General features: G+C 38.8%; 1 protein-coding gene across 9 annotated transcripts in view; it reads right to left on the bottom strand.

Moving 5' to 3' along the window:
* CDC42BPB (CDC42 binding protein kinase beta) overlaps positions 1-26068 on the bottom strand; it is a 94282-nt gene that overhangs the window by 35400 nt on the left and 32814 nt on the right. For all 9 annotated transcript variants that reach the window (XM_068682680.1, XM_068682681.1, XM_068682685.1 and 6 more), the window contains exons 3-11: positions 19840-19923; positions 16292-16387; positions 11431-11579; positions 7959-8052; positions 6431-6631; positions 4091-4339; positions 2701-2780; positions 1522-1688; positions 1300-1419 (exon numbers count right to left, since the gene is read on the bottom strand). In XM_068682680.1, coding sequence (XP_068538781.1) covers positions 1300-1419; positions 1522-1688; positions 2701-2780; positions 4091-4339; positions 6431-6631; positions 7959-8052; positions 11431-11579; positions 16292-16387; positions 19840-19923 — 1240 coding nt within the window. The remainder of the gene's footprint in view (positions 1-1299; positions 1420-1521; positions 1689-2700; positions 2781-4090; positions 4340-6430; positions 6632-7958; positions 8053-11430; positions 11580-16291; positions 16388-19839; positions 19924-26068) is intronic.

The following is a 26068-nucleotide window of genomic DNA, read 5'->3' as shown; positions in this document are numbered from 1 at the left end:
TCACTCAAGTTTCATTGATGTCTGTGGCAGAACAGGAAATTAGACCTATGTATTCAGAGATCCCAAGCACTGCTGTAATGATTGAAGTAATTTTAATTTTCTCATTTTAGGACAAAAGCTGTGCTAAACTCCCTCCCACTCTGCATGAACCAATGCTATTTCTTTTTAAACCAGACTGCACTGCTAGTTTTCAGTATATAACAGCACACAATAGGCTGAAGAACGGGATAAATCTAACCTATTTGCAGAAGCCGCACCTTAATCTAACCATTTTGACAAACCTATTACAGAATGCATAAGAATAGATTTTTGATGGTGCTTTTTTTTTTTTTTTTTTTGGGGGGGGTGGGGGGGAGGAGCACTCAGCACCACTGATTTCACAGCAGATAGGGGAGTATATATTGCCAAACTGTAAGAAAAACTATCAGTTGTGATAGACAATGAACTGATACACAAAACAAGATAATGAATTAAGATTGTATTAGGAATTTGAAGCAAGAAAAAAAAAAAAGACTGTTAAAAAAAAAAAGTCCTCCTGAATGGAAGACAACAGTTGGAGGTTTTGGGCATCAGCAACTTGGCATCTGAACTCCCTCACTAGATAATACAGGCCCCTATAAACCTCACAGCCAAGTCATCAGGATTCATAACTACCATTTAGTTTATGACTGATTCCCTCTTAAAAATCAGACACTAACAGGAGGTTTGTATGCATAAACTAATAGCATTGTCAAGCAACAGATTTCCAGTGATAGGGATGAGTCAGCCTTCTCTCAGGACAGATGCCAGTATTTGTTTTTGTGCAACACTTCCTAATTAATGCATCACCAGACAGAAACACAAAGGGAGCAGGAGCTCAGAAACATTTAGATGTGACTTATCATACAACCCCCTACCCCAACTTATCCTCCTATGTTACTAAAGGGCAGCTAATCTTTTATCCCTGTTCTCTCTTACATATGCCTCCAGTAAAACTGTTCCAAAAATATACCCCCAAAAAAGAAAGGGAACAGGATCTCCCAAGATTTTTATGGCAATTAACATTGTACTCTAGACTCCCCACACTAGCATATGCTGTCAGGACAAGGAAGTGGAAGAAAAAGTTAAGTGCTTGCCTGGAAAAACGGAAATGCCTCTTAGTTTTGAACAAGGCTTTAAAACCTTTTTTTTTTTTTTTTTTTTTTAAATACCTCAATAACATTAATTGTAACTATTGCAAAACCAAAGGATATATTTTGCTACTACCGTTAACATTAAGCTGCCTTGCTATAATTGCCACTAATCATGCTAGAGTCTTACCTGTTAATTTGTTCTTCAACCGTTCAATTTCTTCATTTAATTTTTTTATTTCCTTATCACGGTTCGTATTTACTGTAACACACACTGGACCTTGGAGGCTCTGCATTGTCTGCGTAGATTCTTAAAATCCGGAAAGGAAGGAAAAAAAGTTATTCAATAAAATACATTCCAATTCTTCCTAATGAGAAGAACTAAGAACCCAAAGAAATGTAAGCGACTAACCTTGCAGTTTTCGGTTCAAATCCTGCTTTTCTTGCTCTAATTTCCTTATTTTCTTTTCATAACCCTCTATTTGTGAAGTGTTCTTTAAGTCACGCTGTACATCCACATCTTTGGTTACAGTGTCAGATTGCATTGCACTCTTTAAAGTGCCTCTGTCAGATAAAGAGCTGAAAACAAATACCTAAGTTAGAATATTCTAATAAATACTCACAGTAGTCTACAGCAGCGACACGCTGGGATTCCACCAAATATGCACCTTAAATTTACAAGAACAATTAGCACAGTAGTTGTTACTGTTGAGATAACAGTCAGGGTAGATATAGTGATTACTCCCTAGCTACTGTGTATGCTGGTGTAGAATTAAGATATTTGCATTCAGGACCTTAACGATGCTGATTTACGTTCACTTTACAAACTGCTTGAATGATTAAAAACATTAACTCCCTCTGTCAAAAGTTACTGCCTGACAGCAAAGGAAGCAGAATGGAATGTGTACCTGCACTGAAACAGCTGAGAAAGAAAGCCAGAAGTTGGATAGATTTAGTTAAGCCATGTGATTTTACCCTGAAAAAGATGAGTGCACTGGGTCCTTTCTGCAACAGTATCGTGGAGATAAATCTCAGCAAATGGAAACAAGGGAATAACAAAAAGGACAGAATAACCACACAGAGGCACAAGAAGTATGTATTTGTGGGATCTCTGAAGACAGATGGAGGCTTACTTCCATTTCAAAGAACGGCAAAGTGAGCTAGCTTTGTCTGTGCTCAGAACCATCTGAAAATCAGGAACCTGAATTAGAGTAACACTAAGGTATAGTAACTTTGCCTGTCAACAAGGCTTAGGAGCAATAAACTAATCCTGAATTGTTTCTGGCAGACACGCAACATGGACAAGAACTTGCTTTTAGCCTCTTAAGGCAGGAAAAGCAAGTTTATACCCACCTAACGTGACAAATCTAGTCCCTTAAATTTCATTTGTTTCAAATAATGGAAATTAAATACTGAAGCATTTAATCTTGGCAAGCATAATCAAAACATGTTCACTTGAAAAAAATGGGATAAAGATTTAATCCACTGACACATAGACATCAATCTTTCTACTTGTTTATACAAATGACATCTTCCTAGAATGCGCTGTATTTGGGAAACAAGTTTAATGAACAACATATCCTTTGCTTACCTATCAGTTGTGTACGTAAACCCAACAAATGGTAAATGCAATCCAGAGAAGCCTGTGTGAGAACTTGGTGGCACCACTTCCTGCATAAAAACAACAGGCATGAAAACCCAAAAGAGAACCCATACAGAACTAAAGCTATTTGATTTAGTCACAATAGTTTAGAAGAAACAGCTGATGGAAAGCCTGTTCTTAGAGGACACCAATTCACAACTGGCAATTCTGCTTCATTGCATAGCCTTCCATTGTCCTTGTATGAACTTTATTTCAGATTAGGTCACTTAATATAATGACCTGAATTTAGAAGCCTCCTTTTTGTGAACTGGCACTTGAAAGGGAAGCATTTCAACAAGTTCAAAGCACAATACAACCATTAAAAGAAAACCCGAAACTTCCAAGTTCCTAATTAAAAGTGACCTGGCATGAAAATGCACGCTGTTTTGTTTAGTGTTCTTGTTACTGCCAGCCAGGTAATCAAAAACCAAGCCAAAAAAGCTCTTCATTTTTTGGAATGCAAGCTGATGAACAAATTGCCATGAAAACTCCCTACTCTTCCTGATAGGAGTTTGTAAACTACTAACACAATGGAAATGGAGGAGCAGAACATCAATGCCCCCGCACCCAAACAGCCGCCTGGTTCTTAAGTGACTTAAGTAGCAGGAATCTGAGTTCTCTCACCTGGTCTGCTGCTATTACAAACTGCATGAAGAATATATACATATATGAAGACAGATGTTATTCATAGTTGAAAACAAATAAAACAAAATACTTGTAAATAAATAAATTCAAAATTCTTGTAAAGGTAAAAAGGCAAGTTTTTTTTTTCCTGCCTAAGTGTTTTCATTTTGACTGTCCGTGTTATTTTTCTTGTTTTAGCATTGAATAAGTCATTCCAAGCGTGAAAAAAAAATAAATCAACCCTTTGTCATTCTGAGTTTTCAGAAATTGTGAGCTTCTTTTCTAAATGGTAACACTTGACAAACTGGGTCAGTTCTGATATAAATAACAACAGTTTAGTAGGGTTTCATTCTTCTGAAGTTTCTCAGAGCGTTCCTGCTTGCGGATCTTCATTTGCCCATTGATGTCATTATGACTGCAATAAGAATACTACCTGTTCCTGTAAGATTGTACCACAGTGCACATCCATAAGAAAGCACAACTAAATTTGCTAAACTCAGGAATCTGTTTCACGGCTTTTTAGAATTTAGAACGAAATAATAAGAAGAAATCTTATTTCATTCGCACGGCTTATTAACAGACTCACTATTTGCTCCTTAAAAAATTACAAACAAACAAAAGGCACGCATCAATTTTGAAATCAAGTTCTCACTACTACCTTACAGTGCAGCAAAGTTGCATACTTGCAATAGTAATATTAAAATAAAAGACTCACTGGATTTCTTAAAACATCATCATCCACATCAAAGTTTGAGGTGTCAGATGGACTGCTAACTTCTGGAATATAAGGTGCTTCTAGGTTTCGGATGTTGTCCCAATTAAGTCCTTCAAAAAATGCATGAGACTTAAAATCCTCTATTCCATTCTGTCCCAGTCTACGTTCTCTGCTGCAGATAAGTCGCTGAATAAGATCTTTTGCTTCTTCAGATACATCTGTAACGTGGGATGGAAACTGAAATCTTTCCTACAAAAAAAAAAAAAAAAAGAAATTTTAAAAAGAATCCATTCCATAGATTTCAACAGCGATTTCAAAAAGAAAGTGCTAAATTACTCCAACAAAATTGGAAACAAATAGGCAGACATTGTTCTAGTCCCAGTGAGCAGCAGCAGAACACAGTACAATACATTCAGTGATAGACTTGTTGTCTTAAAATGGATTTCGAGGGCAAGTAATCACTTTTTGATTCCTTTCACACAGATCTGTTTGAAACTAACTGTGAGAACAGTAACTCTTACGAACAGCAAACCTTTTTTGGAAGCTGGACAGATGTTTTGACACACTACAGTACTTTAAAGATCATGCTATAAAGGCATACACTCAGTGGTATTCTTAGTCATAGATCCACTGATCTGCTGAAGATCTACTCCTTGAGATTTTATTTATTTCAGCTCTTAATAACCCACAATGTTAGTCAATCCCCCACAAAACACTGTTATAATTAAGGATGTATTTTTCTAATTTACACATTTTCCCTATCAAAATCTAACTACTATATATCAAAATATAATTACTAATATTACTATAATTTTCCTATCAAAATATAGTTTCACTAAGATTTATATTATCACAAACAAAAGATCCAGAAATGTACTTACCACTAATACATAATGTTACTCTAGATAAAATTGGGAAAAATTCTTGACTATATAGTGGAAGTAGTAGTAAACTAAAATATTGAAGGTTCTTGTTTGTTGTTTTTTCAATAAAAGACTATAGAATATTTAACGTTTTACAATACATCTTTTCAAGGGCAGAATGAGACCATTAGGGACCAAAATAGCATAATTCAAATCAAAGTTTAGAACGCCCATTGAAAAACATAAAATCAGATTGATTTTGTGTCCAAATGAGATTGCAATATTAAATCTGCAGGGCAACGGCTTTTAAACATCCTTGAAAGCAGGTTAACAGCTAGGTAGCCAGCAGTTACCCACAAGCTGGTTACATATTTCTAACTGTGGTGGTTTTACTCAGGTGGGCAGCTGAGCTCCACCACAACCGCTCTCTCACTCCCCCTCCTCAAAGAGGAATGGGGAGAAAATATGTGAAAAGGGCTCAAAGGTTGAGATAAGGATGAGAAAATCACGCAGTAATTATTGTAATGGGCAAAACAGACTCAGGGGGAGTGAGAGAGCGGCTGTGATGGAGCTCAGCTGCCCACTTGAGCGGAACCACAACACTAACATAATACAGAAAAGCTTGTCACCAATTAGTTCATTGAAGAAATTGAAGCAATAGAGAGATTAATGTTGATCACTGCAAGAGTGTCAGCTCTAGGAAGGATTTCACGTCTTATCCATCACTACTTCACTGTGAGAGCACAGCACTGTGAACACCAGTACATTCAACCTGGGAAGAAGAAAATGCAGCAGCACTCCCTGTCCAACAGCTTCTGGCTAGCTAAGATGAGGACACCCATAAGCACGTACTCCTACCACACCTCTCAAAAGGACACAATGAACTGGTTAATTCTTACTCTCTAATATTCACACGGCACACAGAAGTTTCAACACTTTTCTACCACTTTGACTCTGGACAAAATCCCCTGACCTCACATTCTTCATGCAGCTCAAAAGCTCATGTTTTTATGTCACTTCTATTCTGAGCAACCCTCCCCAGACCTCATGTTCTTCATGCAGCTCATGTCCACACTGGTTGACTTGTCTGTTTCCATTTTTTGTACTGATTAGCAGTGTGACAAAATGTGCACAGCTGCATATGTAATGCATTACTTCATTTCTCCTGCGCAGTCCAGAAGAAACTTTCAATGGGCCTAACATAAGAGTTGTTTTTAATTTTTGTTTCATGAAGATTGTTTAAGATTTTTCAAGAGGAACATCACCATTTAGAAAAAAATCAAATTAACAAAGAATTCGATTTCTGCAGTTCATGGATGCCAATTTTCCTAAAAACTGAACTAACAAATCTACATAGTTAGATATGGTTCAAAATCACCATGAAAAAAGCAATGAACTACCACCCACAGCAGTATTTTGAAGATACATCAGTCTCTCTGTAAACGTTAAAATCAAGATAAATAAATTTATTTCTTACTTCATGATTCATGATCTTCCCGTATGTTTCCACTAGGGACTCTGCATAAAAGGGTGTTTCACCATAAAGCATTTCATACATGCAGACACCCAGTGACCACCAGTCACATTCAGGTCCGTATTTTCCCATTCCATCCTCCATTGCTTGCAGTATCTCAGGGGAGATATAGTCAGGTGTACCCACTGCTACTGAGGACTGCACCTTGAAAATAAAGCAAACACCGTTCTGGTTAGTTTTCAGGTTCTCTCAGCAACATTTACTTATACACTAGTACTTTTGCAAATAGATACATCAGTACATTATTCTGGGAAGGGAAGACATTTATTAAAAAATGACAGCAACAAAATAAAGATGATATTCAGAAAGTAACAGACTACGATTCAGTCCACTTCTACATAAAATCAGTACATTTTATTCTCCAAACAGTAAACACTCAAAATAGTCATAGCTGTTTTCAGAATGCAGACAGACAGGAAAATGTTTTGCCTTTATATATGTGTGTGTGTATTTTTATACTTAAAAACTGCAATTGGTTGCCAGAAGCTGAAATGAAAAATAAAAAAGCATGGAGTTCAAGCTCTATACTCAAGTTTTACAGTTTCATTTGAAGATAGTAAAACAAGGTTCCAGGGCAAGTACTGCCCTATTTTTACTATGTTCAAAACTGGTTTAACACTTATATAGCATAATTGTGGATAAAATACAGGAATTAATGTAATTAGTTTCCTTGTGTCCTAGTAGTAGGAAAGCCTTGACCATCAGGGCAGTGGCAGAAAAGTGAACTCTAGGAATGCATTCTAAGGGTTAACGGAGTTACAATGGCTCCTTCCAATTTATTCTGTATTTTAATATGGTAAATCCTTACGAGGCATTCTATGACTACAGAATGTCACCAAAACCTGGAGTTTGTGCCATAGCCAGTGAATATCACATGCTGCATTTTGGCAGAATTGACATTCCTAGAAGCACCTCGAACTAGGGAGAGCAGAAAACCTCATGAGCAATTTAACTCTTAGGAGTGTATCCTATCTGGTACACAAGATAGCAAATTACCACAGTATTGCTATTTCTTTTGTAAAAGGCATGTAAAATAAACTACTTAGTAAGTACGTGCTCATTTTGGATTACTTTTACTTTAAATCTGTCATGACTGCTAGGTTCCTGGTCACCCATGATTCCAGTGCATAAATAACATCAAATTTTTATCCTTTTTTAGCACAGGCCCTTTGGCCAGTTCATAAATATCTCATGAGAACTGAATCACTAGTAGGAAAAAAGGTGAAAGACAGAAAAACATAGCAAAGAATAACTTAAACTTGTTTTACAGCCTGTAAAACAAGAAGAGGGAAAAATGTTTTATATAAATGTGGTGAGCTGCACATTTCCCTCAATTTTTAGCAAGCCAAGAAGTTTACAAACTATCATACCTCCTTGGTGCACACTGATAACATGTAGTAGAGTTAAGATCAGCAACTCACATAAAAGGTACCACTACCAGCAATGCAATTTAATTTTGCTTCATACATACTGTGCCATCTTCACTCATTTTCAGACAGGACCCGAAGTCTGCCAGTCGTATGTGGCCATTCATGTCCAAAAGAACATTATCAGGCTTTATGTCCCTGTCATAACAGAAAAAAGTGAAAAATTTAAATACTAAGTATGAGCTCCAATTGTACAGATTGCATCAAAATAACAGTTTTATATTGGGTACCCACTGGTAATCTCTTTATTTTGACCCTTTCTTCCTGACGAACTTGAAACTTTGCCTGCAATATTGAAGTTTCAGATTACATCAGATTTTCAGCTCATCAAAGCTGAGCTCTGCTCCCATAATCAAGCAGAACCGTTATGCAGAATGGTATAACTAACAGATAGGTAGTTTACCTTAGCAACCTCCTTTCAATATTATATGCATCCTAATATACTTTTTGAGGGGCAAGAAAGATAAAAGAGGCAATTTTTTAATTTGATTTTTTTTTTTTTGCCAAGATTTATAGCTAACTTACAGCTTCTTATCTAGAAAGATTTATCATTGTTTCTCTAAATTTTGTCCAGCATTTTTCACTTGCTGTTCAAGACTGTCTATATACTACTGCATAACATATTTGCTTCTATGGGTACCTGAAGACATTTGCATCCTGTGTATATGCAGCACTTACTCTACAGAGCACTGAATTCCCCCAGCTCTGGGATCAGGGCAATGATGTTTCAACAGGATACAGTAATGGGAGAAAATCTCCTGGATCAACCACTTCATTGCTATTCATACATGTACACAGCAAGTTATAGATGGCATTCTGCATGCTAAAGCTACTACATGACATGGAACTAAGACTTCCATTTCATTGTATCTCATTACTTAATATTATTTTTGATACCATGAAGGCAGCCGAAAAAGATTTAGAGCATGTAAATTGAATTTAATCCACCATTTTCTCTCACCTCTTTGTGCTCAAATTCACACAAGGTAAAGTAAAACTAAAAGATGGACAAAGACATTCAATTTAATAATACGACAGTCTTGATGCCCACTACATGTTTTTTTAATTGATAGCCTCAAAATACACAGTGTTATTTTCAGAGCACTAAGTCAATATGTTGAGAAAGGCAGAGAGATGAGCAAGGGCAGAAAGTAAAACTAAGCCAGCTACACACCAAGTCTGCAGGCTAAGAATGAGAACATTCAAGTCTTACAAGCTAACTTGCACCAGTGTCCTTCCCTTTCCGTAGCCAACACCACCCAGGACCAGCTCACAACATGCCAGCATTTCACCATGCCATTTTGAAATACTGACTGAGGTAGCCAAAAAAAGATAACCAAACCACCAAATCTGTTTTTTTTGTTTTAGATACCATATATATTCCAATAATACTGTGTTATTAATAAATAGAACACGTGCTTTATCTTAAACCCACCAGTCCTGTTGAACCACAGAATGCGGAATTTCTTTTCAAATGGGAAGTTCCAAGTGTCACCACACTTGCTCAAAAACTTTAGAATTGTACACTAGCTTCAGCTTACTTTGAGGGGAAGAGGCTTGAATTAGTAGAAACAAGATAAAAAGCATGCTCTAAAACACCTTGCTGCATAGAGGTGGATGCTGACAACGTCTGTTTTTTCAGCTCCTAATTCTATTTCACACTTGAGCAGACATGAAAAAAATCAAGATAGGTTTAACAAAGGGTCCTTATATGTTTAAAAACCCGATACATTTTTCCAATGTAGAATTGAATTGCTACTTTTTAACCAAGGTGTAACGCTTTGAAATTTATTACTGAAACTTCACCAATGTAGCAGTATTAAGACAAAATATCAATGCTAATGTATGCCTATCAACATAAATTAAATGCATACTTACTTGTTACAGGACAGAAAAATAACCGTTAACCCAGAAAACTAGACCATTTCACTACAGAACTCATTAGCCATTTTCCATTGTTAAATTTATTCCATACATTTCAGTTTTAAGGCCTGTACAGATTTCCCTTACAGTCCCATAAGTAAGAGTCAAGCTCAGTATGAGCAGAGGACTATTAAAACTTCTACGCAACTATGCAAGAGGTTTTTTGTTGTTGTTGGTTTTCAAATAACATCATTCACGGTGCCTTTCGAAGCATGAGCCAATCTCATCCACCACATCTCTGCTTTTCTGCTTTGCATTCAGGTCTCGCTTGCCTAAGGGAACACTGTTTCTGTTGAGAAAAGCTTAATGCCTCATCTCTGAGCCCCACTGTTTCCTATCTACAGCTAACAGGTCATATAAGCCTTTAAAGGGTCCTTGAAATCCTCCCCAGAGCAACCATGCTTCTTCCTAATCCACTGCAGTTGCCAAGCAGTAATTTCTTGGGCATTCATACATCTCCCATTCATCCAATGCTTTGGCCTTGGAACCGCTCATTCCCATTGCCACAGGAGACGTTCATTCAACCCATGCAAAGCTGTAGTTGGTCAGGTTCCACTCCTCGAAAATGGGTGCAATAGTGCCTCTAGTGAACTTCTCCAAATCGGTACCCCGCATATTGTCCACATTTACCCCCAGGAGCATTGCTGTCTGTATTTTATGGAGTTAGAAATTAAGGCATAAAGAGGTAAAGGGACTTGGTGGTTGAGATTTCCCTGCCAAGCAAATAGTATGAAGCCTCCTTCTCCTGAGCTGGGACTTCAGAAACCTGCCTGTATGGCCATAAGCAGACTTCACACAACTGAAAAACATCACTACTCTCACACTTAACATTTTCTAACATCTTGGTTACTGAAATTAAGCTGTAAGGTCAGTGTATAAAGATATAACCACAAAGGTTTCTAGTATTATTATAGTTTTGCTTTGTAATTGATATATCACGGTTTCTAAACCTGAAAACAAAACCAAGGATAGAAATTCTCAGTTGTTCTAGATTCTTGAAATGACACAATATTTATATCAAGCATCACCCCTGCACTACTAACAGCTCTTCTGAGACAGTCGCCCCGAGAGATGACCCAAAAAAAGAAGCGTGCTTTACCTGCCTGACCTATTTTCTCTTACCCAGAATAAGGAATGTTATGTTTTTAACTGCTTCAGAACACCACCTAAGTTACCACGATTGCAGGCACCGATCTGGAAACATGCATCCTGTGTTGTAGAAACAATTAGACAGGCATGTGCCCCCCCCATTACAAAATTCATCGGTTTGAGGATAAGCTGAGGTAAATAGATTTGCTGTTATCATGGCCTTACGGTAGGTACATTTCATGAAGAGAACAGAGTTAGTCAAGAAGTCCGATTAAAACTAAAAGCTTTAGTAAAAGGTTAGATGAATACCACTGCTTTTAATATCAGTCCATCAGAATTTGGTATTTAAAACGTTATAGCAGTTATTATACAGTCTGTAGTAAGCATGTGCCCACTGTAGCTTGCCTGTGGCTGCTGCACCCATTTGTATTGGTAGTAATACCCTTAAGGTTAATTTCATACAGATGTAAATGTGTTTTTTTCTCAAGCAAGATGGTACCTTACCTGTGCACATAATGCAGTTCGTGTATGGAATGTATAGCAAGCACCATTTCACCAATGTAGAACCTTGCCATATCTTCAGGAAGTTTGTCTTCAAACTTACTGAGAAGCGTCAGCAAGTCACCACCAACATAGTAGTCCATCACTAGATACTGGAAAGGGAGAAAGCAAGCAGTTACGTACTGAGACACAGCTGTTAAGGAAATGAATTAAAGTTCATCAGTTAACTGCTAGGGAAAAAAAGACTTTCATTATTTTTTTCTATCCATATGAAATGAAGTTAAAATTAGTAATCCTCTGTGTTACGCTTGTTCACTGTAAAAGCATACCTTATTCCTTTAATAATTCCAGTAATAACGATACATCAGCATTCCACCCTTACCATACGTTTATAGAGAGAGAACAACTACAAACAAGTAAATCAGGGTGAGTTTATCTCTGTATTAACTACAATGTTACACACACAAAAAAAACAGTATCACCAAAAATTAATGTAGGTCATTGACACTTAAACTGAAAACGTCCAGAAGGGATAGTAAGAAAAAATATTTAAAAGGAATAGTTAAAAAAATGTGAAAGAGTATTAGTATTACACTAACATGAACATAAAATACTTAATGCCACTTATTAAATAAAATCATTTGTGAATGGGAAACAATAAGGATTAACATTTTGAAATTTAATTTAAGCTAGTGGCTTTTTGCCTGACTTGCACATCTATTATCAGGTGTTAAAATGGGAGCAGCAGTACGCAACTGAACACAGAGTATTTATATTAAGCATGTAACATTTCATAACATAAGCATTTGCTGAGGTAAACTCTTTATAGAAGCAATAAACAATAAGCACTCTTCCTCCAAACATTATTTTGATCAAAATTTCACTTAAAACTTCTCTGGAAAGTATTAGTGCTCATTAGATCGATGCAGCTCAGTCTAAATTAAACATCTCATTACTAGTTTTAGCTTTGGTACCATTTCAATACCACTTGAGGTTCCAAAAGTAGGATTTATCACACCACCATCCTCAAACACTCATCTTGGCACATGCCACAGCACGGATGCATGACAGAGCTGGCAGGAGCTTCAGGACACCGTGGCCGGGAGGCTCATGACATGCCAGAGACACTACAGCAGCAGGACATTTAGGAATCAAACATTTGGGTTCTTGTGAATGGATTTCAGTGAAAAAGGAAATAGCCTCCAAGGGCAATCAACCATTATCCTATCTATTGAAAGAATCAACACAGATACAGGTAACAAGTGAAAGAAAAGGGCTTGGAGTTGTTATTTGGTTTTCATACCACAAAACAGGGAGTGGGCTCAGTTATTTCCTAGCGATATGCACCTAACTCCAGACCATCACTCAGCGTATATTGACTTTATTTAGTACCACCAGTCTTAAACCTGTTTGTTCCATGCTTCCCATTCCTTGATATATTATTTTAGGAATAACTTTGCTTTTTCTGGGACTAACTTTCCAAAGCAGTTATCTTATTTTTCTCCTCAATGTAAAGCAACTTCGGGTCTAGTGTTGCTGCCACCGATTCTTCTTCCACAAGTGAAGCAAAATAAAGAAGATGAGAACCCCAAGTAGCAGTAAGTGCACCATTACCCGTTTCCTTACGATGCTGTGGCTTACAAGGGTGACTCCAAAAGGCCTACGTTTTGATATTGTTCTGCGTATCATTACAGCTTAATTTGACAGGCAAATTTCATGATTTATGTTGAAACCAACCAGCCTGCATTGCACAACGCCACAAGGAATTTTAAATGTTTGTTGGAACACCGCATACGCACAACAATTATGTTTGGGAAGGAAAGGCTACAGACAGGAACCAGAAATGTTTTAAGAGGGATATTGTATTACACTATTTTCTCTTAAATTCAAGGTTAAGAGAGCTTATAGAGCCTTCTGTGGGATCTGAAATAGAATGCCTGTCAAAGAGCCATCAGTGCCTGCTTCTCAGCTCCCACAGCATGCGTAATGCCGTGAGAACTCAGCCGACCTGTGAAATGAGGAGCCTGGATCAGGGGAACACAGTGAACCTCTTCTATAACAAAATCAAATTTTATTCATCCTCCACATCTTCCTCTTCTTGCCCAGTGGCACTTCGCTCTTCACATTGGGTTAAATTAAAAGGTATTATGACACTTACATTTAGACATATTTTTCTTCCTGGAAAGCAGTTGCATCATACAGGAAGAGTAGTTGGAAATCAATGGGAAAAAAAGGCATCTAAATACTCTTATGAATACTCAGGAATAAAATTGGGAAAGAAAAATTTCCCTCTGGATAGGATTTCTGGTAAATCGCAGGAAAACTCACAGATTTCAATCTGGGGTAGATCATGAACTTCAGGTCTCATGCATGTTTACAATACGCATGGACTATGTCTTACCTACCCCCTATTTCAGTAGAATCACCAAAGGCTTACTTAAACCATCTTGTCTCAAACTGTTTCTAAAACCAAAAAAAGTCATGCCAGCATTTCAGCATACTGTCATTTAAGGCTTGACTGTTCAGAACACACTACAGTGCGATATATTTGCCTCAAACATGTAAAACTAGAGGAGCAGAACCAGAAAATGAAACTTCAGGACATATACTTTTTGCTGAATTTGTTTCGTGCTTTTATTTAAGATCTGCATCATCAAATGCTCTACTAATATTAGAAAGAATACAACCCCAAGTATTATTTCTAGATTCTCCACACGAGCAGCTACTGCTTTGCTGTCTTAACATCTTCTCTCTCATTCTGAAGTCTTTCTTCATGCAGCCAGACAAGGATGGCAAAGCCCTAGGTGTGGGGAAGACACCAATATTCTCTCTCTGTTTCAGGGTTACCTTATGTGGTTTTGCATTTAAGAATCATGAGCTATAATGCACAAACATCACTGGGAGCAGATACAAAGAAGCTAGAGCTTTCCCTCTCAGAGGACTGATGTCCACTCCCAGTTGGGAAACCAAGCTCTGTTATCTGTTCTCATTTTCTTCTTAGCTTTGTGTTCCATTTTACACGATCAAGGATAAGTAGCAAAGTCAAAAAGTAAACTCAACCTGTCCAGGTTCTGTAATGTGACAGCACTCTTCTGAGACGTGGAAAAACGTAGCTATAAACTTGTTCAAGCTGAGCAGAGGTCTGAACAGAGATCTTTTAGTCCCTGGACAAATAAACCACTAAGACGGTATGGAAGAGAACCTGGACCACAGCCCAGGTTTCTGGATGAAAGCCACTTCCTGATGTGTTTTGTCAACTTCACTTTTTCTTCATGCATCATTTACAATAGAGCGACTGAGATGCACACACACTTCATCTGTTAGTACCAGACATTTACATGAGGTGGATGCTGAGTAACAGACCGAATTGGAAGGCAGCAGCTCAGCACATGCAGTACCAGACCTCAGGCAAGCTGGCAAGCTGCTGACTTTGGCTGCCACACAGAGCTGTTGCTTTCTAAGTTCTGGATCTTTAATTAGATGTTAGCTGTCTAAATTCTGCTGTCAAGTGAAACTTCAACATCTTTGTTCTCCATGCCTTTGAGAATGTGGGGAAAAGAAGCATATTATACTGCTGTAGCTTACTTGGAACAGATTTTCATGAAATGGCATTAGCAACACTAAATCCCTCTCTGTACTCTCATTACCATTGCTAGCTATTACTACAGGTAACATTTTTTTCCTTAGGTAGCTCCATTCTCAGATGCTATGTGGAAATAGTGCATTACAGGGTGTTGTAGGTTATTGTTATAAAAGTCTGAAGGCTGGTTCTGAAGGAATTTGAAATTATGAGTGATCTTTCTGGGAAAGTGTCAGAGAACTAAATTTTGAGAGGTTGAAAAATCAGGATCTATCAAAGTATTTATTAAATGGAAATAGACTCAATATAAATGAGGGTATAGAGACCCAGTGTGCTTAAAATGTGCTTGACATCATGAAATTATGCTTAAGATGGTAATCAAAATAATTTGTTTTGTTTCAGCACCTCTGAAAACTGTTGGGTATTTAACTCTTAATCTTCATTCCTGAACCCATTGGCAGGTTTTCATTGGTAAGCTTTTTCCTTATTTATAGTCATGACTTGCTAGTTGTGCCATCTAGAAAGCATTAAGATGCTGAAAACTTTTGCATTACGACTATGTTCTTTGCTACAGAAACAGCAGGTTCTCTAACACAGCCTCAGGTACCACGTGGAAGCTGGATGTTTCTCTACATTCCAGTGTGTAGGAGCCTCATTGACCAGCACTTTCCTGACTTCTGTGACAAAGCTAAACGTAGCTTCTATGTTACAGCTCTAGTAACCAACAGTTAGGCAGTAATCATCACTACATGAAATAAGAGCAATTACTTTACAAAGGGTTGCTATAATCTCTCAAACTATAGAGATGACCAATCTACTGATTTCAAAAACATTTAAATACTTTTATGAAGTTGGCTATTATTTTTTCCCTGAGGCTTTTAAAATAAGATGCGAAATTACTTCTGCCATTTTTAAACAAAACCACGATTTTTAAAGTTTAAAATAAAAATCTTTCTTACTTTCACAGAGTTACCATTTCTCTTCATAAATTAGTTAATGGCAATGTTATCCAAAAATATAAACTTAAACATGATACGTTTTATACAAGGGTAGATTAATTTAAAGGCTGCTTAGCTAAACTTCTATAGACCATAGTACATGACTTTCTCACTCTGTTACAGTTACAGTCAGTCCTTTGAAGTCTTTCTTCAAGGAGAAAACAAGAATGCCAAAACACTGCTGGAAGGCATGAGGTAGACTGATTTATTGCAATACCCTTAAATGTACCAAAAATAAAGTTCTTTCATAACATAAAGCTTTTATTTGCTGATGAATCAAACGTACCAAATAGTTCTCATCTTGAAAGGCGTAGTGCAACGTAGTGATCCACTGACAATCTCCATTCACCAAGACGTTTCTCTCTTCTCGGAAACAAGCTGTCTAAAGGAAGAAAGGGGAAGAAGCCATTGTCAACATCAACAAGTAGTTTTCACAGGATGAATATATATGGATGTTTTATGGGATTATCTAAAATTACTGAACAGAGGTCTCTATTCATCTGAGTTTTGTCTGCACAAGTGACAAGCCAAGGAATCTCTGCAGGCTTGTAGTTATGCATTCAGTCATTCTAATTCTGACTGCAACCTTAAAAACAAAAAAAAAAGAAAAACACCAAAAAGAAAACCCACAAACCAATCCAAGCCAACACTAAATCTTTGTTCCATAACATATCTTTAAAAGCTAGAAAAATGATAACTTATCACTGCAGATCTGGTTCTTCTGAAAAAGACCCTTGTGAAAATATATCACAATGTTATATATGAAAATATATCAAAATCTTAATTTTCTTACACTGCAGTTCCAGCTATAGACACTGCAAACATGACAGGAAATAAGCAAAATTTACTGCCTTATCTTTGTCTAGTATAATACATTTCCAATTCCAAGAATATTTCCTCTACTTCGAATAGCATACTGCAACAGTTCAGGGAAGTAAGTGTAATGTGTTTTCTCAGCATCTTTACATAAAACCACCTTCCATAACCTTCAAGAATCTCTTCCTTAATAAAAATAGTGTTTTTATTGGATCAGATCAGTATTATCAAGAAGCAGACCTTGGGATTCTTTCGGTACTGTCGATTCAGAAAGCCATTATTATGGCATCCAGTAGTTGCAGATTCAAGTGTTTGGGTTTTGGATAAGAATTCATTTTTTGTCATTGCCAATTGTCTAGATGTCATAGAAAACGCACTATGAAAGGAACGTTCTCGGGAAGCCGAAGCCTCACCATATATCAATTGCAATTCATAAAATTATTTTAACCATTTTTTCCCCTTAAGGAAGCAAAAGTCAATTTATGTTTCTACTGAAGAAGGTCATATTGGGGTCATGTTGTAAAGTTAGTAATTATTGGTGCAAAGAGATGTGTATTATAATTAAATGTTAACTGAGAATGATTTTAAGGTTTACGAATGCAAGGTCAAAGTATCACAAAAAAAAAGAAAAGTTTGGCAGCAACAGCAGCTCCAAGTAATCCAATCCCCTGCCCTCAGCACCACGGCGCAGCAGTTCTCAGTTGTTCTGGCACCGCTCTTTGGGGAGGCTGCCAACACAGAAAGCTAGTTTATTTATTTTCAAAGACATCAGTTCCTTGATCCAGTTCACTGCGCAACCTCAAATAGTGAGGGAATGTTATGAACACTTCCAAACCAGTAATGCTTCTGAGCACTTTGCATCCTGAATTCAAAGTATGAAACTATCCTTTTCAGCTTACACTGGCTTAAAATGCCTTGAGACATGCCTTGAGAAAGCATGACAGGCTACCTAATTAGCTAGTCAGGATTTATTTGGAACTGTGAGCGGTAACACACTAATGACTACACATTTTGTTGTCAGAACAATGAATACAAATGGCCCACCTCATCAACATAAATGGCATGCCTATTTTTTTTGCTTGCAACCCATTTACGGATGTCAGCTGATATTCGCTAATCTTTCCTGTACCTCAGTAGCTTCCAACCATATGCTTTTTCTTGCAGCCAGTACACAAATCCACAGTATTTAGATAACTTTTTGGTGTGTTTAATCTCATCCAATGCTTCATATTCCATAAACAAGCATAACACTTTGTTTCTTAGACCACTCAGCACATACTAAAACACCTCAAATCTGCTTTTGAGTGGAGCTGCCCACTGAAGATGCCATTGTATACTTGCAGGTTTCATTTGAAAAACGAACAAGTTCTACCACATCTGTGAAATTTTAATTTCCCAAACATTTCAGGAACTTGATATGCAGGTTGTAAGCTCTTGCTTACCCAGGAAAGCCAAAAAAAGCCAACAAATTGAACAGGAAATGTCAAAGGGGCACAGCAAAGCAGACAGCTGCCTTTTCTGTTCTTTGTAGATGGGGAAATCAGCAGGAAGAGGACTTGGCTGGACTGTTACTTATCCTAACTGTGTATTGGGAAAACTACTGCTCATTACAGCTCCTTCTTGGTAGATAACACTCTTCCAGGTCCTAGCCTGCCTGACGAGGTAAGAGGAGTTAGTCACATAATTTGAAGACAACAATTTGCAAAGAAAGAGCTCTCTCCTCAGGACATCTCTGCATAAAGTTTCAGCCATTTAACCAGACCTTTTAATTAAGTCACTTTAAAAATGACAGAAGTAAGCCAGCATTAGTTGCATCTCCATCAGAGTTTGGGAACCCCCTAAAAGCACTTTAGGATTTAAACTGATTCTAGGCTGAGCAATGAATTAGCCCAACTGAAATCTGTGTTGAAATGGCACCCAATTTCCCCGGTGCAGGCAAAGGCTTCATACAGAACCACTGATGCAGCACAGCCGGGAGCGTGAATTCTCCTGACAGCTCAAAGAACAGCCCAACAGCAGTGGCTGTGCTGCTGGCGAGGAGAGGCCGGGCTGATGGACGGAGTGTGACTAAATCAGCCAAATGCAGTGGCGAAGCGGGGCTTAACAAGAGCCAAGAGATTAATTCACAGGAAAAGAGGTGGAACTGACTCACTGAAAGGAAGGGAGAGACGAGGAAGGCTGGGGAGGGGGAGGAGGTGTCAGGAAGGGGACAGAAGAATAGGACAGGGAAGTGTCAGCAGGCTTAGTCCTCAGCAAGCAGCTAGCCTTTGTCCCTCCATAAAACTGCTACAAGGAGTGATGCAATACACGTATTTTCCCCTCAAATCTATTGCTCATTTAACTGCTGATTTATATAACGTTACATTCGCCTACTACACTGCAAGAGGAGGTATTCTAGGAATACACCAGTTATGGCACATTCCCAGTAGGTCCTTGCCTAATCTGTGAAGTACACATTCGCATTTACATAATTTGTTGTGACAACGTACATCTCCTTTCATCAAAAACACCCTTTTTAAACAGACTTACCCTCTTAACACATTTGTTTTACAATTTGAATCTGTGGTTTCAAAGTATTTAGTTACAGTTTTACCAGTTACATAAATCCTGTTACAAACTGCAGGATGCAAAGCTCCTTAATGTATGCTTTCTGAATACAACAGGAAAAAAAAAAGATCCTTTCATAATGTATTTGTATGCAGCTGTGAACGTCATAGTAGCACCGATCTCAGCTTTCATGTAGTTTTTAACTTGCCTTTATTGTAAACAAAAATCTGGCCAATAAATTCAGGGTAAGAACTAGGGCAGACTGTCTGGTAAACGAATACACGGTAATGCTGAGAACAACAGATGCCTGGAAGGGACCGTCAGACTTGATTGCATTAAAACAGCTTAAGAAAAAAAAAGTATGAAGCTCCTAGGCTCACAAAATAATTCTTTCTAATCTGGAAGAGCTTCAGTGTAATTTTCCTGATGACATTTTTAAAATTCTCTGCTTTAGAGAATCACATTACTTACCTCTGCCCTTTTAAGCATTTCCCATTTATTGAGAATTTTCATGGCATAAATGCGCTCCGTACACTTCATTTTAACAACTGCAACCTGCAATAATAAGATATCCTTATTTAACAAAAGCATGGTCAGAGAAAAACAACATTTAAACAGCTTAATTTTCACACAAAAGCACTGTCAGAGAAATGCAGTATTTAAACAGCTTAATGTTCACACGGTGTTAATGAAGTCAGTTACTAAAAAGCCATCAGCAATCAATTCACACCAATAAATTTCAGCTTGATTCTGTGCTTCCTCTGTATTCCTCTTCCATTAATACTACGGACTTGATGCACAACACACCTTGTGTGGTCAACTGCTCATGAGCAAGTACATTGGGGATGATACAGGAGGGGCACCAAGCTTTTCCTAGGCAGATGCAAAGTAAAGCTGCATTGTTTACAACGAACAAGGAATGCTCCTAACACCTCGCCTTCAGCCAGCCAGGGAACTTTTCAAAGGGCAGCCTTAGAAAAGGAGGAAGGCTGCTGTCAATAGAAATACACTACGTTTGACTAATTCGTTTTCACATTCCCGTTTTCAGAAACTTGAAAGATATTTATAAATTAACATGCTTTTGTGTACTATATGCAGATATTTTTAAAGAAGCAAAAAAAAAAAAAACACCAGTGTTCATTTACTTAATCATCACTTTGCTTGAAGCATTTTGCTACGCAGCCTCTGTATTAAGTCACTCACTTAGACCAGCCTACTACAAGCAGTTGTTCATATGGCTGTACAGTGGAAGAAAAACTGAGAAATACAAAAACTTCAAGGCCTAGGAATGCAAAGACTGTACTTAGAGCAAGAACAAAACTAATTCTTCTTGTAGTAAAGCTATTATTTCCATAAAATTCTTACATTTGGCAAAGAAAATCAAGACTGACAACTAGGACAGCGACATTTCCACAAGACTGTACAGGGACTGCTTGAGTATTTCTGCCGCTACTGTTTTGCCTACTTCAGAAGCACAAAAACTATCGGCTTTCATCGCTTCCATCAGAGCTCTGAGTAGCAGTGGGAGCAGTACCAGGAATCACGTCGTGCTCTGCTCTTCTGTTGCTTTATAACCACTATTTGTAAGGGATTCAGGAGATGCAGAAACTCCACCAAGATGCTGGCTCTGAAACAATGTTGGAATTGAGCATCGAGAAGATCAACACAAGACCTGAGGAGGGAAGAGTTCCTCCCTGGGGCTTACCCTAAAATAACTCCAGATGAAGGACAGGGGGAGACTGCCCTTCCAGTAGCAGAGGGATGAGATCCCCCCGTTCAGACACCTGGCTCTGCAGGTGGATACTGAAGCCTCCCACCCCTCGGTGCCTGAGGCTCCTCTCAGCAGCTCACGCCAACGGAGAAGCTGCATCTCGTACACAGCTGCACAGTCATGCAATGGAAATCTGTTATGGAAGGACCAGCAGCTATCTATGACAGGGAAGACATGGGAATTGAGCCCTAAATACAGTGCTAAGAGGAATCCTTCTGTACAGCACGTAAACTATCCCCAGCCACTCAGCACCTCACCTCTCCTGGTCTGCAAACAGCTCCCGCAGACACCGCTCCTGCAGCAGGGGATGGGGGAGTACAAATGGGAGTCTTGCCTGAACATGAGGCTCCTTGGGCATATATCAGAGGGTTCAGTGCTGGCCTGCAATGCTGGTAATGCCCTAAGATGTTTAGCTTCATTACCAGCCTTGTCACAGCCTTCTAGTTCAAACCTACTCTAACAGTCTCTCCAACTACAGTGAATTGAATCATTTGCCTGACACAGCTGAAGATACAGTGTAAGTTAAACTATGCATTAAAAGCTCTGAGAAACTGCAAGATGCCGACACAGTCTCTGTAGATGTTAAATTCTGTTTCATACACAACACTATCGTTTGGGAAATACCCGTCTCCATCTGGGAAATACCCCCGTATCCACCGAAGGAGAAGAGCAGAACGCGATGAGCTGCTGCAAAAAACAAAGGCTCTGGGGCAGAAGTGATTTACAAGTTGAGCTTCGCAAGCCCTGAAGAAGCAAGATTCAAGTTTCATTAAAGCACAATGCTCGAATCGCTCAGCCATCTACGTACAAAGCAGAAGACAGATACACATCTATTAGGTTTTATCTAAGGCCATCGCTGTCTGCAAGCACTGCGGGGCAGGGGAAGCTTGGAGACTGCTCTGTGCTGAACTGGCAAGGTGTGACGTGAGCCTGGCATCCAGGAGGGCACTGCGAAGCTGTGCAAATATTAAGACAAAGCAGTAAGTGAGAACAAGCCTGGAAAAAGAAAAAAGAAAAGGGAGTCAAATGTGTAGGATCTGCTCAGCAATTCCCCAGTTGCCATCTTTATCAGTGCCGTCATTTTCAACTGAAAGGACTGCTTAAAAAAGCCTGACTAAAATTTCAGGAGGAGGGGAATTGTTTTCTGTGGAAGAAAAAGTGGGATTAATAAAAGGAGCGTTGACTCTCACATTTTCACTTGAAGTGGTTATCAGATGATGGCATCAGTAAACACACCGATGCTGTAGTTGTAAGGGGAGCAGGGGGACAAGAGGCTTCTTGTGCCAGCAGAAAAGAAGTGTTGAACCATGCAGCAAAATGGGTAAATCCCCAAGAAAATAGAAAGTAGCAGGTGTTTTTACAAGGAAAAAGAACATGGAAGGTAAAGAAGACACCCCAGAAAAGCAATGGATTTTTGGCCTGACTAGTCCTGACTCTCTGTTTCATTCGAATCATCAGGATTTATTGACCTTTTAAGATAAAAAGCACTACCACGAGAACACCAAAACCTCACTGCTGTCCAAGAATAATATTGCATGCACACACAAAAACAAACAACTTACAGCCTTTGCTCCACAAAGCACAAAGTTAACTTGAGGAAAAGCTTTTACTTTGTCCATCAGGTAGCAATACTTCTAAGATTGTGTTCGTGATACAATACTTTGGTTGCTACAGAGGTGCTGCAGCATATTTGTTTTTTCTTGCTTTTCTAAAAACTCCTCTTTCTCTGGCATATCGAAAACGCAGTTAAAATACCCACAATGCCTACTCTGTACGAGCAAACAAAAATCCCTTACACTGCAATTGTGCTAACCATGCAAGATGTCAAATTTGAAATATGACTGCTTCTATAGTACACACCAATTCACTACATCATAAGAAAAATCTTCAGAGGTACGTTCAGAGGTATTCCACAGGACACAGATGTGCACAAATACCTCCTTTCACAACAAAAGCATTGCTGCTACCTTAAGCATAAGTTTAGAGCATCACTGGCCGAACAAGTGCTTACTTCGTGCACACACTGTAAAAAAATGGGATTTAATTATGATTTTTGCCCTTTATTTCCAAGGCTAGTACAACCTTTTTTCTTTTAAGTGTTCTTCAGACTTATTTATGGAAAAAAAAGTATGAGAATTGGAGCTGAAGTGTGAGAGCCCAGCATGATAACTGCATACCACAACAGCCCATCAGATTTGTATTAATTTCTGCCATCCCTTTTCTTCCAGGACTTTTTGCCTCAAAGCTCTGCTTTCCTTGTACTGCAATAAAATAAAACTGAACCAATATAGCTGAAATAACCTTTTTAGACTTTGGCAAGAGCTAGAATTTTGCTTCTCAAATTGTTTCATAAAAGCCTTTTGCTGCATTCTGATCTTCCAAAGCCATTTGATATTGGCATTTCGGGCTGTAACGTGCAAAGCTATCCAAAGCTTTTCTGCCCCAATGAAGCCTATATGGTGGGAATCCAAGCCCAATCAGCCTCAACAAACATGAGATTTCCTAGTCCTGTACTCTGACCTCTGAGTGACATGACCAATGTTAGGAAGCAGCATCAAATTACAAATTTATGCAAACAGCAAGCATGATGTAAGAAACTGCAGAAATCATTTAAATGCAAGGCTGAATTTCCAGAAAGCAATTAAGATAGTTAACAGAAAGACTTTTGACTGGGAACCTATGGATTGTTTGATGCTCAACTTCTTGAGAACCATATTGTCATTAATTTCAAGACAAACATAAAAAAGCTACCTACCACTATTTATGCTCATGGCATGTTAAACTTTCATGTAAAACTTAATCCTAAAATTTCAGCCCTTGAGGACAAGGTGAAATTCAAATACAAAAAGCTCTCACCTGAAAAGGAGATGAACTCAGACATAAAGCTAACAGTCTGCAAGCTCGTAACGATAGGTATAGGGACGGGTAAACATTATTGCCTTGTAGAAATAGAAAATCATTGGAAACTCCACGCACAGCCACAACCCAGAGAGAGAAACTTCACACATAGCAGGTATGAAGGAGGAGGAGTATTTAGAGCTTCTCATATTGACACGGGAATAGAAAAAGCTTTGCTTGTTCAAAAAAAATAAAAAGGAAGGCTAAAAAGTGGCTATGATTGCTACCTACCAATAAAATTGGAAGGAAGGACACCACTAATAAGGATGATGAAAGATCTGCTTAGGCTAATGGACAATAAAATTACATGGATAAAATGATGTAAAATTGCACGAATTAACCTTTGGCAGGAACTTGGAATGGCTTTAGAAATTTGAGTGGGGATTTTAGACAAGCCTTTCAACCAGAAGAGACAAAATGTCATTTCAGATGTAAACAATTTACCTGTAATGTCTTATTACCAGACTCGTAATTGAATATTATAGACATTTCCCTCAGTTAAAGCTCGTAGGTGCCACTTTTACACTCCTGTTTCTGCCTCACGCAATTGATACCTTGGATGATACCTACTGAAAACACTCTGCAGGAACTGCTTTATCTTCCCAATACTCTTGGACAGGAGAAGTCTTTGATACATAGCTCATTAGTTAACAGTTTTAGTACTGCAGCATGGAGAAAAACTGGTCTGGACTGCTTTATCAGGTTTTTTATGCCTATTTTACATTTTAAATGAGCAGCAGTATCTTTGCAGGGCTCGCATTCCGTGGTTCACATTTCCCAAACTAAGTCATGTTTTTCTCACCGAGAATAGACCTTCACACTGTACAGAGAAGAAATCAGTGCCAGCAAGAAGGAGTCTGCAAAAGGTGGCCCTGAGCAACACCCAGACTTGCTCCTCAGCAGCCAGCACACAGCCAAGCACAGCAGCATGAGGCAGGTCTGTCTGTCCCGTCTGTCCGTCCAGCTCCATAGCAGGTGGGTGCTGCCACCACACAGCCGCCCACTGGCCTCTTTCAGCAGCATTTTCAAAACCAACCAGCTCCTCTCTCTGTCCATTTCCACTTCAGAAAATACCTTGTGAAGAGCATGGCACGGAACAGGAAAAGCTCATTAAACATTTATTCGACACCACGTGTTCAATGCTTGCAGTCTGAGCAGCTGGGTGAGCAGTGCCGTACCTTGTGTCCTCTGCTTATGAGTTCAGTTAATTTAGGGAGGCACGGTCCTTGTGGGTTCCCACTGCCAGTTACCAAAGCACCTGAAGAGGTGAGACAGCCTCAGCTGCAATCTGTAGGCTCATCACATTCCACGTTAATTTCTAGATGCAGACAAAAACTTTACACTTAGCACCCTAAATCTGTGACTACAACATGGACGAGGCCCTAACAGCACCGCGTCTTACTGCCAAGGGTAATGGTCGACAGGAAGGTTAGTTCTTGCTTGTTCACTTCTGAGCCTATCTGTGGTCCTAGCCAGTGCATTTCCCATTAGGAACCATACAATTCATCAGAAACCTGTGGTACATGGGATCGGTCCTATCCCCTTCTCTCAGCAATGAGAGATTTTCTTCTGGCAGCACTTGGACAGGTCTTGCTTCCAGCTGAGACTCTGACTAAGCACACTGAGTAGAGGCAACAAGAGCTATCGCTGAACACCGTATGGATCGAGTCTGCACTCAGCAGCAGTTATAGGAAATGTATTTCTAACCTATCAGTAGCAAATCCTACTGAAGCAGGGCACTTTAAGAATATTAGTTATTTTTGTGCTAAGCAAGACCAAAGGGTTCCTCCCTTCCGCTGCAGTGCTGCTCACTGAAACAAGTCCTTGCTAATAAACAAGGGAAGGAAAGCGATTGTTTCGGTCCCGTGCTGCCAAATTTCCAGGAGGTGTCAGCCACATTATGCAGGCCAAGCACACAGAAAGCAGATCTAAGGCTGCCCGAAGTTTCTCAGGTAGGCACAATGCCACGAAGCCCAGCATCTCAGGACAGGATTTCCTTTCAACTCATGGCCTGCAGTGTTTCTAGACAGA

Source organism: Anas acuta, chromosome 5 (assembly GCF_963932015.1).
Source record: "Anas acuta chromosome 5, bAnaAcu1.1, whole genome shotgun sequence".
Lineage (NCBI taxonomy): Eukaryota > Metazoa > Chordata > Aves > Anseriformes > Anatidae > Anas > Anas acuta.
This window is presented reverse-complemented; position numbering and strand designations above follow the sequence as displayed.